The 19,089-nt window shown below is 43.3% G+C and overlaps 1 protein-coding gene across 1 annotated transcript in view; it reads right to left on the reverse strand.

Annotated features, from left to right (window-relative positions):
• Window positions 1-19,089, reverse strand: part of LOC138793286 (uncharacterized) — a 148,119-nt gene that overhangs the window by 22,816 nt on the left and 106,214 nt on the right. The window contains exons 25-28 of the mRNA XM_069971787.1: window positions 16,727-16,890; window positions 15,499-15,674; window positions 11,175-11,232; window positions 7,750-7,902 (exon numbers count right to left, since the gene is read on the reverse strand). Coding sequence (XP_069827888.1) covers window positions 7,750-7,902; window positions 11,175-11,232; window positions 15,499-15,674; window positions 16,727-16,890 — 551 coding nt within the window. The remainder of the gene's footprint in view (window positions 1-7,749; window positions 7,903-11,174; window positions 11,233-15,498; window positions 15,675-16,726; window positions 16,891-19,089) is intronic.

Genomic DNA, 19,089 nt, shown 5'->3' on the forward strand with positions numbered 1-19,089 from the left:
TTTAAGTTGGATCTGTTCTATAGGCATTATCGTAATGTTGCTGAAGTCTCCTTGGTGCACTTCGCAAAGATGCCTGGAAACACTGTGTTTCAAAAAACACGAATTTGTATTGAAACGGTGACCAGTGAGTCTCTTCCTCAGTGTCTGTGAGGTCCTCCCAACATATTGGAGTCCACACCGACACTCGAGGAGATAGATCACAAAGTTGGAACCACAAGACAGATCCGAACAGACGCTGAAAGTCTCTCCGGTACTGTTGGACTTAAACTGGCATATCTGATCTTTTATGCTGGCACAACACAAACACCCTCTGTTATTACATTTGGACACCTTAGCTCGCCCATCTTTTTTGTCTTCCCACTGTACAATTTCTTTCTCCTTAACTCTACTGGGAGCCAGAATACTTTTTAGTGTTTTTCCCCTCCTAAATGTAACTTTGGGTTTTTTGGGGATGGTGGTTTTTAGAACGGGATCTTTTAACAGGATTTTCCAGTTCCGCTCTAGCGCTTCCCTGATTTCCTTGTTATGAGCATTAAAGCCGGTTATAAAGTTGGACTTGTAGGTATCAACCTTCTTACTGACTTTCTTTTCACCAGTCTTATTTCCTTTTGGAAGCAGTATATCTTTTTGTGATTCCTCCAAATTGGATTTGTAGGCCGCAGACAAAAGGGATTTAGGATAACCCTTCTGTCTGAACCTACTCTCCAATATTTTGGCTTGTTTTTTGAAAACCATAGTGGAACTACAATTTTTTCGGATCCGCCTATACTGATTGAAGGGAATATTACGGATCCATTTCTTATAGTGGGCGCTGTGATAGTCCAGATAGCTGTTCGTGTCCACTTTTTTAAAATGCGTGCTAGTTGTGATAATCCCCTCCTCGATTTCAACTTCGATGTCGAGAAATATCATTTTTTTGTGGTCTATATGGGCTGTGAATTGTAAACCCCACTCGTTTGAATTAAGATGTTTCACAAAAGATTCAGCGGATTGTCTATCCCCCTTCCAAATTACAAAGAGGTCGTCGATGTACCTCTTGTAATAAATTACATGATTGGAGTGCCAATGTGACGCATAGACATATAGGGACTCGAACCCGCCCATAAAAATGTTGGCATAACTGGGCGCGGCCCGAGTCCCCATAGCGGTCCCTCGCGTCTGATGGTAAATGGCTCCTGAGTAAGTGAAAATGTTGTGGGTTAGTATGAACTCTAACCCCTTCGTCAAAAATTCTATTTGTTTTGGGTCATATTTACCCTCATTGATTAATGCTTCTGCTACCGTGTGCAGCCCCAAAGTGTGTTCGATATTAGAATACAGGGCTGTCACATCCAATGATATCAGGAGATAGTCGGGGTTCCAGACAATGTCATAGAGATCTCGTAACAGAGAGCTGGAATCTTTGAGGTATGATGGTAATTTAGTCACAATCCCTTGAAGGTGCAGATCTATGAAATGTGACAATTGGCTAGTAAGAGACCCTATCCCCGATATTATTGGTCTGCCAGGTGGGTTTACTTCATTTTTATGGATTTTAGGCAAATGATAGTAGAATGCCATATTTGGAGAATCCATCTGGAGGAATCTTTTCTCTCTTTTATTTAAGATCCCTTGTTTTGTTGCCTCCTCTATTAATACTGTATAATCATTGAGGTATATGACCGAGGGGTCTTTGTCGAGGACTTCATAGTAAGTTGTGTCTGATAAGACCCGGAGTGCCTCTTGGTGGTAATCGTCAAAGTTTTGAATGACAATACCGCCACCTTTATCAGCTGATCTAATTACTAGGTCAGTATTATCACGGAGATGTTTCATAGCTTGGCGTTCCTCTCGGTCCAAATTATGTTTGCTAATTTGTTTGTTTTTCGTGATCTTTTCAAAATCCTCAAGCATGGAGGCATAGAAAGTTTGTATAAAACCCCCTTTATGGTGATGTGGATAGAAGTTAGACTGTGGTCTCACATTCAAGTGTACGAAAGAGTCTTCAGTCGTGTGTATCACACAACTGATTGGCTCATTGTTCACCTTTTTGTTATTTTCTATTTCAAAGTGACGTAATAGAGTGAGTTTTCTAGTATATTTGTTTAGGTCTAAAAATAGTTCAAAATCATTTGACAATTGAACAGGGCAAAAGGACAAACCTTTAGCTAAGAGTGAGACTTCATTCTTATTAAGAATATGATCAGACAGATTAAATATCTTTACTGCTTCACCTTGTTCTTTTTTTGTTGGGGAGCTATTTCTATTTCCCCTATATCGTTTTCCCCCTCTGACCCCTCTATAGTATTTTTTCTTTTTCCACTGGAGTTGCCTCTGGTTGGAAAATAGTTGGTGATCTTGTTTGTCAACCCCTGTGCTGCCGCGATCTGGACATTGTTGCACAGGGTCGGAAGACCTAAAAAAGACACTGTGGACATCACACTATGGGTGGAAATAGTGCTCAAAGGGGATACCTCCTCAGATTCACCAACAGATGCAAATACCTCATCTGTACTTGATGGTGGTGAACCTTCTGGGGAATGGATGGCATTTTCAATATTAGTGACCCTTTCAGTGTTGGAATCAGGGTGACTAGGAGGTGATCTATATGGCACAATAGTGGTGTCATTACTCCAAAAGGAATCATGGATGGTAAGTATAGAGGAGTTAAGGGTCAACTGCGAGCTCTGACCGTTATAGGGTGTGCTATTCATAGTTCTAGTGTCTTTCCTCCCTTGTGGGCTAGACAGTGTTGGCGTGAGTGCATTCTTGTTTCTGTACGGTGTCAGAGGGAGAGAAAGAGAATTGGCCAAGGGTGTGGAAGTGTTTCTGTTCGGAATGGATGTGGGGGGGAGGAGGGGATTAGTATAGGACGGTATGGGGGGTTGGGCTGATTTCTTGATGTAGTTGGAATTTCTAAAAACCCTTGCCGAGGTGGATGGTTTCCGAAAACCAGTGGATGTAGGAACACCTCCCACTCTCGGTCTAGGTCTATCTGTGGATTTGGAGAGGGGGTGTAACTGTGTGGTTGCTAGTGTATTAACGGGTTCTATCTGTGGTTTTCTTCTACTGCTGGGATGTAATTGGCCAGTGGCATAGTCATTCCTATCTCTTTTTAATTTCTCTGACTTGGAACTCATCAAATCTTTTTCGAAGATTCTCAATCTTTGGTTGACTCTATCGTTGAGTTCTAAGTATTCGGGGGTATCACTAAAATACTCTAACTCCTCGACTACCGACTGGATTTCTGATGTTCGGTCCCGATATAATTGTGACCGCTTACTGATGAGCCTGGTGATCATCCCCATGGTGCATTCAATCATGTATTGATCCCAGTCACTCGTATATTCTTTGTCAGCCGAAAAGGATGACGTAAAAGGTAACCTTAAACCCCGAGGGGTGATATTTTCTTTGAGGTAAATTTTTAGGAACATAACGTCTATATAGTGTGTAGCTTCTGCTTTTTCCAGGTCCTCCAGTCTCAAAAACAAGTCTCGCATTTTTGACACATCTTTAGCTGTAGTCCCCCCCCCTTCGAAAAAGATTGAGAATCTTCGAAAAAGATTTGATGAGTTCCAAGTCAGAGAAATTAAAAAGAGATAGGAATGACTATGCCACTGGCCAATTACATCCCAGCAGTAGAAGAAAACCACAGATAGAACCCGTTAATACACTAGCAACCACACAGTTACACCCCCTCTCCAAATCCACAGATAGACCTAGACCGAGAGTGGGAGGTGTTCCTACATCCACTGGTTTTCGGAAACCATCCACCTCGGCAAGGGTTTTTAGAAATTCCAACTACATCAAGAAATCAGCCCAACCCCCCATACCGTCCTATACTAATCCCCTCCTCCCCCCCACATCCATTCCGAACAGAAACACTTCCACACCCTTGGCCAATTCTCTTTCTCTCCCTCTGACACCGTACAGAAACAAGAATGCACTCACGCCAACACTGTCTAGCCCACAAGGGAGGAAAGACACTAGAACTATGAATAGCACACCCTATAACGGTCAGAGCTCGCAGTTGACCCTTAACTCCTCTATACTTACCATCCATGATTCCTTTTGGAGTAATGACACCACTATTGTGCCATATAGATCACCTCCTAGTCACCCTGATTCCAACACTGAAAGGGTCACTAATATTGAAAATGCCATCCATTCCCCAGAAGGTTCACCACCATCAAGTACAGATGAGGTATTTGCATCTGTTGGTGAATCTGAGGAGGTATCCCCTTTGAGCACTATTTCCACCCATAGTGTGATGTCCACAGTGTCTTTTTTAGGTCTTCCGACCCTGTGCAACAATGTCCAGATCGCGGCAGCACAGGGGTTGACAAACAAGATCACCAACTATTTTCCAACCAGAGGCAACTCCAGTGGAAAAAGAAAAAATACTATAGAGGGGTCAGAGGGGGAAAACGATATAGGGGAAATAGAAATAGCTCCCCAACAAAAAAAGAACAAGGTGAAGCAGTAAAGATATTTAATCTGTCTGATCATATTCTTAATAAGAATGAAGTCTCACTCTTAGCTAAAGGTTTGTCCTTTTGCCCTGTTCAATTGTCAAATGATTTTGAACTATTTTTAGACCTAAACAAATATACTAGAAAACTCACTCTATTACGTCACTTTGAAATAGAAAATAACAAAAAGGTGAACAATGAGCCAATCAGTTGTGTGATACACACGACTGAAGACTCTTTCGTACACTTGAATGTGAGACCACAGTCTAACTTCTATCCACATCACCATAAAGGGGGTTTTATACAAACTTTCTATGCCTCCATGCTTGAGGATTTTGAAAAGATCACGAAAAACAAACAAATTAGCAAACATAATTTGGACCGAGAGGAACGCCAAGCTATGAAACATCTCCGTGATAATACTGACCTAGTAATTAGATCAGCTGATAAAGGTGGCGGTATTGTCATTCAAAACTTTGACGATTACCACCAAGAGGCACTCCGGGTCTTATCAGACACAACTTACTATGAAGTCCTCGACAAAGACCCCTCGGTCATATACCTCAATGATTATACAGTATTAATAGAGGAGGCAACAAAACAAGGGATCTTAAATAAAAGAGAGAAAAGATTCCTCCAGATGGATTCTCCAAATATGGCATTCTACTATCATTTGCCTAAAATCCATAAAAATGAAGTAAACCCACCTGGCAGACCAATAATATCGGGGATAGGGTCTCTTACTAGCCAATTGTCACATTTCATAGATCTGCACCTTCAAGGGATTGTGACTAAATTACCATCATACCTCAAAGATTCCAGCTCTCTGTTACGAGATCTCTATGACATTGTCTGGAACCCCGACTATCTCCTGATATCATTGGATGTGACAGCCCTGTATTCTAATATCGAACACACTTTGGGGCTGCACACGGTAGCAGAAGCATTAATCAATGAGGGTAAATATGACCCAAAACAAATAGAATTTTTGACGAAGGGGTTAGAGTTCATACTAACCCACAACATTTTCACTTACTCAGGAGCCATTTACCATCAGACGCGAGGGACCGCTATGGGGACTCGGGCCGCGCCCAGTTATGCCAACATTTTTATGGGCGGGTTCGAGTCCCTATATGTCTATGCGTCACATTGGCACTCCAATCATGTAATTTATTACAAGAGGTACATCGACGACCTCTTTGTAATTTGGAAGGGGGATAGACAATCCGCTGAATCTTTTGTGAAACATCTTAATTCAAACGAGTGGGGTTTACAATTCACAGCCCATATAGACCACAAAAAAATGATATTTCTCGACATCGAAGTTGAAATCGAGGAGGGGATTATCACAACTAGCACGCATTTTAAAAAAGTGGACACGAACAGCTATCTGGACTATCACAGCGCCCACTATAAGAAATGGATCCGTAATATTCCCTTCAATCAGTATAGGCGGATCCGAAAAAATTGTAGTTCCACTATGGTTTTCAAAAAACAAGCCAAAATATTGGAGAGTAGGTTCAGACAGAAGGGTTATCCTAAATCCCTTTTGTCTGCGGCCTACAAATCCAATTTGGAGGAATCACAAAAAGATATACTGCTTCCAAAAGGAAATAAGACTGGTGAAAAGAAAGTCAGTAAGAAGGTTGATACCTACAAGTCCAACTTTATAACCGGCTTTAATGCTCATAACAAGGAAATCAGGGAAGCGCTAGAGCGGAACTGGAAAATCCTGTTAAAAGATCCCGTTCTAAAAACCACCATCCCCAAAAAACCCAAAGTTACATTTAGGAGGGGAAAAACACTAAAAAGTATTCTGGCTCCCAGTAGAGTTAAGGAGAAAGAAATTGTACAGTGGGAAGACAAAAAAGATGGGCGAGCTAAGGTGTCCAAATGTAATAACAGAGGGTGTTTGTGTTGTGCCAGCATAAAAGATCAGATATGCCAGTTTAAGTCCAACAGTACCGGAGAGACTTTCAGCGTCTGTTCGGATCTGTCTTGTGGTTCCAACTTTGTGATCTATCTCCTCGAGTGTCGGTGTGGACTCCAATATGTTGGGAGGACCTCACAGACACTGAGGAAGAGACTCACTGGTCACCGTTTCAATACAAATTCGTGTTTTTTGAAACACAGTGTTTCCAGGCATCTTTGCGAAGTGCACCAAGGAGACTTCAGCAACATTACGATAATGCCTATAGAACAGATCCAACTTAAAGATAAGAATAGATACAAATCCCTTAATAGGCGCGAAGCATACTGGATTTTTAAACTCAAAACTTTAGTACCCGATGGTCTAAACGAAGCAATAGAATTGGGGATTTAGGATAATGATCACAATTCTACTATTATATTGAGAAATTTTAATTATCATTATTATTGGTTTTTAGTTTTATTAATGTCATAATAGATTTTAAAATGTGGTTGTCGCAATGTCGTCTAGGGTTCATTATCATAACTAGTTATTGCATTGCATTTTTAGTAAGTTATTTATTAACATCGGTTTAGAGCAGTATGTGTCCGACTGATGCCTCACTAGCCTTGTTTTATTCTGTTGTTGCTCCGTTGGATGTCTCTCCAGGACTCGATCCGGCGAGTTGCGGGCAGTCCACCCCGGACACCATCGGGTGGCGGCGATTGGCGCAGTCCACGGGGTGAGACGGCTCTGAGTGTGATCGGGCTAAGAGAAGGGTAAATGGATAGAGTCCGGCACGCTAGGAGTCAATCACCCTGTGACGCGTCCTCCGACGTCAGCGGATGTGACGTCGCGGCGTGTAGTGGTTTGCTGCATTCGCCGGCGTCTAGTGTGGAATCAGAGACACTGCGGACTATGTAAGTGTTTCATGTTGTTTTATACATTCTTATACCTTTTTATACATTTGGAAAGAAGTGCATGTGATTGTGTATACCCTCACAGGTGGATGGCGGGAGGGAGTGAAATCGGACTCCCTCCCCGCCCCCCTTTTTGGAGGTGTGGACTATGATAAATCATTAGTATAAAAGAGATCATGGTGGATACATACGATAGGAGCTTGATAAAGGCGACAGAACGCCGCCGAAACGCGTTGCTCATAATAAAGAAACATTATACAAGATTTGGAGATCGATCTTTATGTCCAGCGCCAAGGCCATTTCCAGCCAGTTTGTTTTTTTAGTCTTTCTCCCTATATTGCGAGTGATGGTATCGTGACGGATCTATCCTCTATACGCTGGTTGCCAGGCTGCGGACCACACAGTACTTACAAGCTCTACTAGTGTTGTGCCTATTGTTCGCACAACACCAGAAGGTGAGTTGCCTTACCTGATGAAAAATTCTTTTCCCAAGTCTGGTCAATCTACTACACCATAAGCGCCCCTCTTTGTTCATATATGTTTGTTTGTCTGCATCCATAGCTGCCTTCAGGAGACTGGACCTGGATACAGTAAGTATATAGCAGCTTTCAGGAGACTGGACCTGGATACAGTAAGTATAGCTGTTATATAGCAGCCTTCAGGAGACTGGACCTGGATACAGTAAGTATAGCTGTTATATAGCAGCCTTCAGGAGACTGAGCTTGGATACACTAAGTATAGCTGTTATATAGCTGCCTTCAGGAGACTGGACCTGGATACAGTAAGTATAGCTGTTATATAGCTGCCTTCAGGAGACTGGACCTGGATACAGTAAGTATAGCTGTTATATAGCTGCTTTCACGAGACTGGACCTGGATACAGTAAGTATAGCTGTTATATAGCAGTCAGGAGACTGGACCTGGATACAGTAAGTATAGCTGTTATATAGCAGCCTTTGGGAGACTGGACCTGGAGACAGTAAGTATAGCTGTTATATAGCAGCCATCAGGGGACTGGACCTGGATACAGTAAGTATAGCTGTTATATAGCAGCCTTCGGGAGACTGGACCTTGATACAGTAAGTATAGCTGTTATATAGCAGCCTTCAGGAGACTGGACCTGGATACAGTAAGTATAGCTGTTATATAGCAGCCTTCAGGAGACTGGACCTGGATACAGTAAGTATAGCGGTTATATAGCAGCCTTCAGGAGACTGGACCTGTATACAGTAAGTATAGCTGTTATATAGCAGCCTTCAGGAGACTGGACCTGGATACAGTAAGTATAGCTGTTATATCGCTGCCTTCAGGAGACTCGACCTGGATACAGTAAGTATAGCTGGTATATAGCAGCCTTCAGGAGACTGGACCTGGATACAGTAAGTATAGCTGTTATATAGCTGCCTTCAGGAGACTGGACCTGGATACAGTAAGTATAGCTGTTATATAGCTGCCTTCAGGAGACTGGACCTGGATACAGTAAGTATAGCTGTTATATAGCAGCCTTCAGGAGACTAGACCTGGATACAGTAAGTATAGCTGTTATATAGCAGCCTTCAGGAGACTGGACCTGGATACAGTAAGTATATAGCTGTTATATAGCTGCCTTCAGGAGAATGGACCTGGATACAGTAAGTATAGCCGTTATATAGTAACCATCAGGAAACTGGACCTGGATACAGTAAGTATAGCTGTTATATAGCAGCCTTGAGGAGACTGGACCTGGATACAGTAAGTATAGCTGTTATATAGCTGCCTTCAGGAGACTGGACCTGGATACAGTAAGTATAGCTGTTATATAGCTGCTTTCACGAGACTGGACCTGGATACAGTAAGTATAGCTGTTATATAGCAGTCAGGAGACTGGACCTGGATACAGTAAGTATAGCTGTTATATAGCAGCCTTTGGGAGACTGGACCTGGAGACAGTAAGTATAGCTGTTATATAGCAGCCATCAGGGGACTGGACCTGGATACAGTAAGTATAGCTGTTATATAGCAGCCTTCGGGAGACTGGACCTTGATACAGTAAGTATAGCTGTTATATAGCAGCCTTCAGGAGACTGGACCTGGATACAGTAAGTATAGCTGTTATATAGCAGCCTTCAGGAGACTGGACCTGGATACAGTAAGTATAGCTGTTATATAGCAGCCTTCAGGAGACTGGACCTGGATACAGTAAGTATAGCTGTTATATCGCTGCCTTCAGGAGACTCGACCTGGATACAGTAAGTATAGCTGGTATATAGCAGCCTTCAGGAGACTGGACCTGGATACAGTAAGTATAGCTGTTATATAGCTGCCTTCAGGAGACTGGACCTGGATACAGTAAGTATAGCTGTTATATAGCTGCCTTCAGGAGACTGGACCTGGATACAGTAAGTATAGCTGTTATATAGCTGCCTTCAGGAGACTGGACCTGGATACAGTAAGTATAGCTGTTATATAGCAGCCTTCAGGAGACTAGACCTGGATACAGTAAGTATAGCTGTTATATAGCAGCCTTCAGGAGACTGGACCTGGATACAGTAAGTATATAGCTGTTATATAGCTGCCTTCAGGAGAATGGACCTGGATACAGTAAGTATAGCCGTTATATAGTAACCATCAGGAAACTGGACCTGGATACAGTAAGTATAGCTGTTATATAGCTGCCTTCAGGAGACTGGACCTGGATACAGTAAGTATATAGCTGTTATATAGCTGCCTTCAGGAGAATGGACCTGGATACAGTAAGTATAGCCGTTATATAGTAACCATCAGGAAACTGGACCTGGATACAGTAAGTATAGCTGTTATATAGCTGCCTTCAGGAGACTGGACCAAGATACATTAAGTACAGCTGTTATATAGCTGCCTTCAGGAGACTGGACCTGGATACAGGTAAGTATAGCTTTGTTTTACAGCATGAGAACTAAAAAAAATTTAATTAATGAATGTAAACTGTAAACGTGCTTTATTTCATATCTACTGTTGATTTAGAATTATAAATTGTAAAGACAGGGGCAATATTATGTTACCACTTGAGTGAAGAAAAGCATAGTGAATTAGTAAATGCACAACAACACATTAAGGGAAGAACAGAGCCATATACTCTTTTAGAATTATATAAGAAATCTGAGTGAAGGATAAAAAAGAAATATGGAAGGGTAGTGGATATGGCTGCATCCATGTTTTCCAGGACTCCCTAGGGCGGCATCCAACTTCTTTAACCGCCGTGAGTCAAATGCTGAGTGTTCGGGTTCAGAGAACGTTGCCGAACATAAACAGTTCAGCAAGTCCGCTCAACGCTAGTAGTGGACTAGTTACAGAAAACGTAACAGATATAACGTCTCTAAAAATTATGACCTGGCTGATAGATACCGAGCTTAGCCAATCAGTGACTGGGGGGTGGGACATCACTGCAATCACTGATTGGCTGAGGTTGCTATATCCCACCCTTTCGGTGCTGCACGGGCCCAGGGTCCAGTAAGTACACTTCATTTATTATGTTTCCCCCACCCCCGGCCGCCACTCAGTTTTTTATTTCACCCGACTTCCTGACTGCCTTTTAAAGAAAGAAAATTGTGTGAAATCAGTAATTCGTTTTACATTTTTAGTAATGAACAATAACCTCACAGTATGTCCGCCCTCCCCCCCCCCTTAGATGCCAGATCCCCCCATAATGATCATTTCTAAACTGAGCCCATAAGTCCATCATTTATCCTACGTTTCTCCATTAACCCGATCACCCGACAAGAAAAACACAATAAAACATAAACTTTAAATAACTTTTCCATCCCACCCTTCATGGTCATCCCCAGATCTCTGCTCCACCCTCAAACCTTCCAATTCTATTACTATAGTGATGTAGAGAATAAGATAAAAATAACGATAAAAATCAGCAAAAACTTACCGCATTGGGAAGACCCTGAAAGAGCGGAGCGCTGTGGATGCCGCTGTTCACATACTGCCTAAAAGAGAACGACTTCATCAGTATAAAAATATCACCTACACACAGACCCCGCATATAAGACAACACATCACATATCTCATTATCAATGTGTGCAGGAGACAACATGTTACACCGCCAAAAGCACAGGGCTCCCTTCTCATAGTTAAAGGGGTATATGGCCATCTGACCTCAGAAAGTAAAACTTGTAGGGTCATTGATCACTTAGCAAACTTGCTTCCTTCTCCTCCCTTCTTGTTCACTTACCCATGCGGCAGCTGCCACACAATTCTCATGGTGCTCTCGGGAAAATGATGGAAAAAGACTGGGAATCTCACCGTCCAACCGTTTTCTTCTGACTCCCAGATGGTCGGTAATTACAGGGGGATTGGGCTGGAGCGCAGCGCTCACTCCCATCTACTCTGCATAACTAATAATCCTCTAGTATAATGCTACGACCGGCATCACTCCCAGAATCTGGGTGAGGAATCGCAATCGGCTCCGCTCCTGCATGGCAAATGTATATTCCCAGCGGTCAACGGAGAGATTCTGGACAAATGACTTTCTACAGACTAAGGGCCCTATTCCACGGGACGATTATCGTATTATCATAATCGTTAACGATAAACAATCCAAACGACGGCTATTGCGAAAGACCTGAAATCGTTCACCTATTTACATGGAACGATAATCGTTACTTATGATCATTCTTGCGGTCGTCTTGTCGTCGCTATTGCGTTCGTCACTACTGCGAAAGACCGAACGACGTCTTATTCAATGCAAACGATTTGCGAACGAGAAACAATAAAAATAGGTCCAGGTCTTATTAAACGATCAACGATTTCTCGTTCGGTCGTTAATCATTAACTGCTATTCAAACGAATGATTATCGTTTAGATTTGAACGATTTAACGATAATATGAATGATAATCGTCCCGTGGAATAGGGCCCTAAATCCCAACAGACACTGAGGGGGTCTCATCTGTATTCTGAAGCCTTGTACATGGACCAGACCCACTGCAAGAAGTTTGGGTGTTTCTGTAGTCAGTGTTTGAGCACAATCCCAGACGGTAACCTTTATGACAGTAGTCACCGATTTTATATTGTATACGCTGTATGAGGCTATGTTCACATTACGTGAACAACCGGACGTTCCGTGACCCGGCCGGGGTCACGGAACGGCCGGTCTTAGCCCGGATCATTGCGGGCGGTACTTAAGTACCGGCCGGATGATCCGGCCGCAGAGCTCTGATGCGGGCGCAACAGCGTGCGTCCGCATCAGAGCTTCCCATAGCCCACAGTGAAGCGAGCAGCCGGAGCAGCTCGCTTCACTGTGTGCGCTGACAGGGCTTTCTGCGGACGGAATTCACTGAATTCCGGCCGCAGAAAACTGACCTGTCAGTTTTTTCCGCCGCCGCATGGGATCCCGGCCAGAGCGCATACAAAAAGGCATTGTTCCACAACGCAAAATTACAGCCGTAGTTTTACGTTGTGTGAACATAGCCTTACACTGTATCATTCTTATTGTATCTCGGTGATGTATACGCTGTATTATTACACTGTATTATTCTTATTGTATCTAGGTGATGTATACGCTGTATTATTACACTGTATTATTCCTATTGTATCTAGGTGATGTATACGCTGTATTATTCTTATTGTATCTCGGTGATGTATACGCTGTATTATTACACTGTATTATTCCTATTGTATCTAGGTGATGTATACGCTGTATTATTACACTGTATTATTCCTATTGTATCTAGGTGATGTATACGCTGTATTATTCTTATTGTATCTAGGTGATGTATACACTGTATTATTCCTATTGTATCTAGGTGATGTATACGCTGTATTATTACACTGTATTATTCCTATTGTATCTAGGTGATGTATACGCTGTATTATTACACTGTATTATTCCTATTGTATCTAGGTGATGTATACGCTGTATTATTCTTATTGTATCTAGGTGATGTATACGCTGTATTATTACACTGTATTATTCCTATTGTATCTAGGTGATGTATACGCTGTATTATTCTTATTGTATCTCGGTGATGTATACGCTGTATTATTACACTGTATTATTCCTATTGTATCTAGGTGATGTATACGCTGTATTATTACACTGTATTATTCCTATTGTATCTAGGTGATGTATACGCTGTATTATTCCTATTGTATCTAGGTGATGTATACGCTGTATTATTACACTGTATTATTCCTATTGTATCTAGGTGATGTATACACTGTATTATTCCTATTGTATCTAGGTGATGTATACACTGTATTATTCCTATTGTATCTAGGTGATGTATACACTGTATTATTCCTATTGTATCTAGGTGATGTATACGCTGTATTATTCCTATTGTATCTAGGTGATGTATACGCTGTATTATTACACTGTATTATTCCTATTGTATCTAGGTGATGTATACACTGTATTATTCCTATTGTATCTAGGTGATGTATACGCTGTATTATTACACAGTATTATTCCTATTGTATCTAGGTGATGTATACACTGTATTATTACACTGTATTATTCTTATTGTATCTGGGTTATGTATACGCTGTATATCACTGTAACACCACCAGCAGCAGCTGATGCATAGCGCACTCCTACACTAGACACACCTGGACACACTAACACCACCACCAGCGGCTGATGCATAGTACTTTCCTCTTCTACACTAGACACACTTGGACACACTGTAACACCACCACCAGCGGCTGATGCATAGCACTCTCCTCCTACACTAGACACACCTGACCACACTGAAACACCACCACCAGCAGCTGATGCATACTACTTTCCTTCTACACTAGACACACCTGACCACACTGAAACACCACCACCAGCGGCTGATGCATAGCGCACTCCTACACTAGACACACCTGACCACACTGTAACACCACCACCAGCGGCTGATGCATAGCGCACTCCTACACTAGACACACCTGAGCACACTGTAGCACCACCACCAGCAACAATGGCCAATGCACAGCGCTCTCCTTCTACAATAGATGAGGGGCCAGTGGGCCTCAGTGCTGTTCACTAATGAAAAAAGGTTTATGCTGAGCAGAAATGATGGCTGCCACTGATGGTGGAGATGTCAAGGCTTTTTTAACCATCCAAAGCCACTATTCATAGGCTGTGTAACCATGGGGTGCCTGTGCTATAAGACCATGGGGACCCTATGCTGTGTGACCGTGGGGGACCCTGTGCTGTGACCGTGGGGACTCTGTGCTGTGTGACCGTGGGGACCCTGTGCTGTGTGACCGTGGGGGACCCTGTGCTGTGACCGTGGGGACCCTGTACTGTGTGACCGTGGGGGACCCTGTGCTGTGACCGTGGAGACCCTGTGCTGTGTGACCGTGGGGACCCTGTGCTGTGTGACCGTGGGGACCCTGTGCTGTGTGACCATGGGGACCCTGTGCTGTGTGACCGTGGGGACCCTATGATGTGTGACCGTGGGGACCCTGTGCTGTGTGACCGTGGGGACCCTGTGCTGTGTGACCGTGGGGACCCTATGATGTGTGACCGTGGGGACCCTATGATGTTTGACCGTGGGGACTCTGTGATGTGTGACCGTGGGGACCCTATGATGTGTGACCGTGGGGACCCTATGATGTGTGACCGTGGGGACCCTATGATGTGTGACCGTGGGGACCCTGTGCTGTGACCGTGGGGACCCTGTGCTGTGTGACCGTGGGGACCCTGTGCTGTGACCGTGGGGACCCTGTGCTGTGTGACCGTGGAGACCCTGTGCTGTGTGACCGTGGGGACCCTGTGCTGTGTGACCATGGGGACCCTGTGCTGTGTGACCGTGGGGACCCTATGATGTGTGACCGTGGGGACCCTGTGATGTGTGACCATGGGGACCCTGTGCTGTGTGACCGTGGGGACCCTATGATGTATGACCGTGGGGACCCTATGATGTGTGACCGTGGGGACCCTATGATGTGTGACCGTGGGGACCCTGTGATGTGTGACCATGGGGACCCTGTGCTGTGTGACCGTGGGGACCCTGTGCTGTGTGACCGTGGGGACCCTATGATGTGTGACCGTGTGGACCCTGTGATGTGTGACCATGGGGACCCTGTGATGTGTAACCATGGGGACCCTGTGATGTGTGACCATGGGGACCCTGTGATGTGTGACCATGGGGACCCTGTGATATCTGTTTTTATCCACATATTCAGTTTTCATCTAGTTAATTTCTTTCATTTTCTTTTGGATATCCATTGTTATACTTGGTATCCAGTGAACACACAGTACCTGTCAAAGAGCGGAAACACAGTCCACCCTAACGGAGGTTGAAGTTCAATCTCTTGTCCATTACGGGATGTCACATGACCACGCTGATCATTACTCTGATGGGGGATGTAAGTGGCCGCCATGCCAAATACCTGGACTAGCAGCACGCTGTTACCATCCAGGTATGGGTGAAGCACCTGACGGAGGAAGGAAGAAATATAAGTATATTAGTAAGCCTAGCAGTCATATATAGCAACATGGAAGCAGATGGAAATAGTGATCGGTAACTGATCCCTCTTGAACAAAGCCTATTGTCTGTTGCACACAGCATGTAATAGAACCTGTCTTGTTCAGGATAAAGTGATATTTGGCTATGTGGACGGGGCTGTGGGGGTCACATGTCAGTGGGTATACTTACCTGTCCTGCTCCAGTACAGCTGCCAGTCCCAGGCTGCCCGCCCTCCGCTGCCCTCACAACGTCTGGTGCCGTTCTTACAGGACAAGGAGGCTCGGCACAGACTCTATACTCTCTACGTGTCCTGAAACCACTCAGACGGAACACGGAAAGGTTGCGTCTTCATGCTGCTTTTATGTCGATGGGATTTTCGATAAGGGAAGATTCTGCACAGGAGAAGCAGGCGGAGGAGCAGAATCTCATCTCTACTTTTCCAACTCAATAAATCTCGGCCGTTGCGTTTTTGATGCTTTGTGCAATTTCTTCACCAGTCTGAGACCCTGACATTATATTATCCACATGTCCAATGCTTAGTCGTGTCTTAGCACATGCAGTGTGCTGTTGTTTTTATGTGGACGTTTACCTTATGTTTTGCATTGCAGCCGCATCCACCTAAATATTTAAAGGGGTACTCCAGCGAAAATCTTTTTCTTTCAAATTGCCTAGTTTCACAGTTATATAGATTTGTAATTTACTTCTATTTAAAAATCTCAGTGGTAGAAGTGGTGTGTTCTCTCCAGTCTGACACAGTGCTCTCTGCTGCCACCTCTGTCCATGTCAGGAACTGTCCAGAGCAGCAGCAAATCCTCATAGAAACCTCTCCTGCCAGTTCCTGACATGGACAGAGGGGGCAGCAGAGAGCATTGTGTCAGACTGGAGAGAATACACCACTTCCTGCAGGACATACAGCAACTGATACGTACTGGAAGGAAGGAGAGAATACACCACTTCCTGCAGTCTATTTTAAGGGAAAATAATCCCCTTTAAGCATCTCTCAGTAACTAGATGACATACCACTGAAGGATCGATCCATCTCGGTGCCCTCTGGAGACTTGTGAAGTCATGCTGCTGTGCCAGAATCTTCTCTTCTCCTCCCCAGCGCTCAGGTAATTCTGGAAGTTGAGTACTTTGTGTTCCCTTTAAGATTCTGGCAAATGCATTGATGTAAAGGCCGTCCGCTGTTTATGTAGGGGACAAAAAGAATCATTTCAGCTACATTAAAGGAGGAGTCCGGGGATTTCTACAATGTGGCAGCCGGCAGGGGGGGAAATGATTACAAGTACGGACTTACCTCTCCCCATGCCTGCGGTTAGCGGTGGGACGGGCCTCAGGACCCCCACCAGGCTCTGGGATCCCTGGCACTGACACAGCACGACCCGGCTGATGGACTGGCTGCTCCAGTCACTGATTGGCTGAGCGGGGTGTCCATCAGCTGGGACAGGCCTTCCCCCCCTGAGTCGTGACGTCATGACAACTTGGTGGAAAATGCCTTCCGGCAGGGTCCCACCTCTCGCCACGGGCACAGGGAGAGGTAAGTTCCTTATTGTAATAAATATAACTACCAAAGACGGCTACACGGGCACAATACGGGCACAGGGAGAGGTAAGTTCCTTATTGTAATAAATATAACTACCAAAGACGGCTACACGGGCACAATACGGGCACAGGGAGAGGTAAGTTCCTTATTGTAATAAATATAACTACCAAAGTGCAAAAGACGGCTACACGGGCACAATACGGGCACAACACACAACGAGTTAGACGTTACTTCCTATACTGTAGGGAGGTTCTGGATGCTACAACCGGCTTCTTTCCCATCGGAGAACCCAGCCTGTCCCTCAGCTCCATTATCCCTGAGCTGTATCTGCCCTGCGGTGCTGCAGGTTACAGAGGATTCATGGCGGTTACAGTAGCCGCATACTGACATGTGGTTATATATACAGGCAGAATACATGTGGTTATATATACAGGCAGAATACATGTGGTTATATATACACAGAATACATGTGGTTATATATACACAGAATACATGTGGTTATATACACAGGCAGAATACATGTGGTTATATACACAGACAGAATACATGTGGTTATATATACAGGCAGAATACATGTGGTTATATATACAGAATACATGTGGTTATATATACAGGCAGAATACATGTGGTTATATATACACAGAATACATGTGGTTATATATACAGGCAGAATACATGTGGTTATATATACAGGCAGAATACATGTGGTTATATACCGGCAGAATACATGTGGTTATATACAGGCAGAATACATGTGGTTATATATACAGGCAGAATACATGTGGTTATATATACAGGCAGAATACATGTGGTTATATACACAGGCAGAATACATGTGGTTATATACACAGGCAGAATACATGTGGTTATATATACAGGCAGAATACATGTGGTTATATACACAGGCAGAATACATGTGGTTATATACACAGGCAGAATACATGTGGTTATATAGTATATACAGGCAGAATACATGTGGTTATGTATACAAGCAGAATACATGTGTTTATATATACAGGCAGAATACATGTGGTTATATATACAGGCAGAATACATGTGGTTATATATACAGAATACATGTGGTTATATATACAGGCAGAATACATGTGGTTATATGTACAGGCAGAATACATGTGTTTATATGTACAGGCAGAATACATGTGGTTATATAGTATATACAGACAGAATACATGTGGTTATATATACAGGCAGAATACATGTGGTTATATATACAGGCAGAATACATGTGGTTATATAGTATAAACAGGCAGAATACATGTGGTTATATATACAGGCAGAATACATGTGGTTATATAGTATATACAGACAGAATACATGTGGTTATATATACAGGCAGAATACATGTGGTTATATATACAGGCAGAATACATGTGGTTATATATACAGGCAGAATACATGTGGTTATATATACAGGCAGACTACATGTGGTTATATATACAGGCAGAATACATGTGGTTATATGTACAGGCAGAATACATGTGGTTATATATACAGGCAGAATACATGTGGTTATATAGTATAAACAGGCAGAATACATGTGGTTATATATACAGGCAGAATACATGTGGTTATATAGTATATACAGACAGAATACATGTGGTTATATATACAGGCAGACTACATGTGGTTATATATACAGGCAGAATACATGTGGTTATATATACAGGCAGAATACATGTGGTTATATATACAGGCAGAATACATGTGGTTATATATACAGGCAGAATACATGTGGTTATATATACAGGCAGAATACATGTGGTTATATACAGGCAGAATACATGTGGTTATATATACAGGCAGAATACATGTGGTTATA

The sequence above is a fragment of the Dendropsophus ebraccatus genome, chromosome 5, assembly GCF_027789765.1.
Source record: "Dendropsophus ebraccatus isolate aDenEbr1 chromosome 5, aDenEbr1.pat, whole genome shotgun sequence".
In the NCBI taxonomy this organism is placed as follows: domain Eukaryota; kingdom Metazoa; phylum Chordata; class Amphibia; order Anura; family Hylidae; genus Dendropsophus; species Dendropsophus ebraccatus.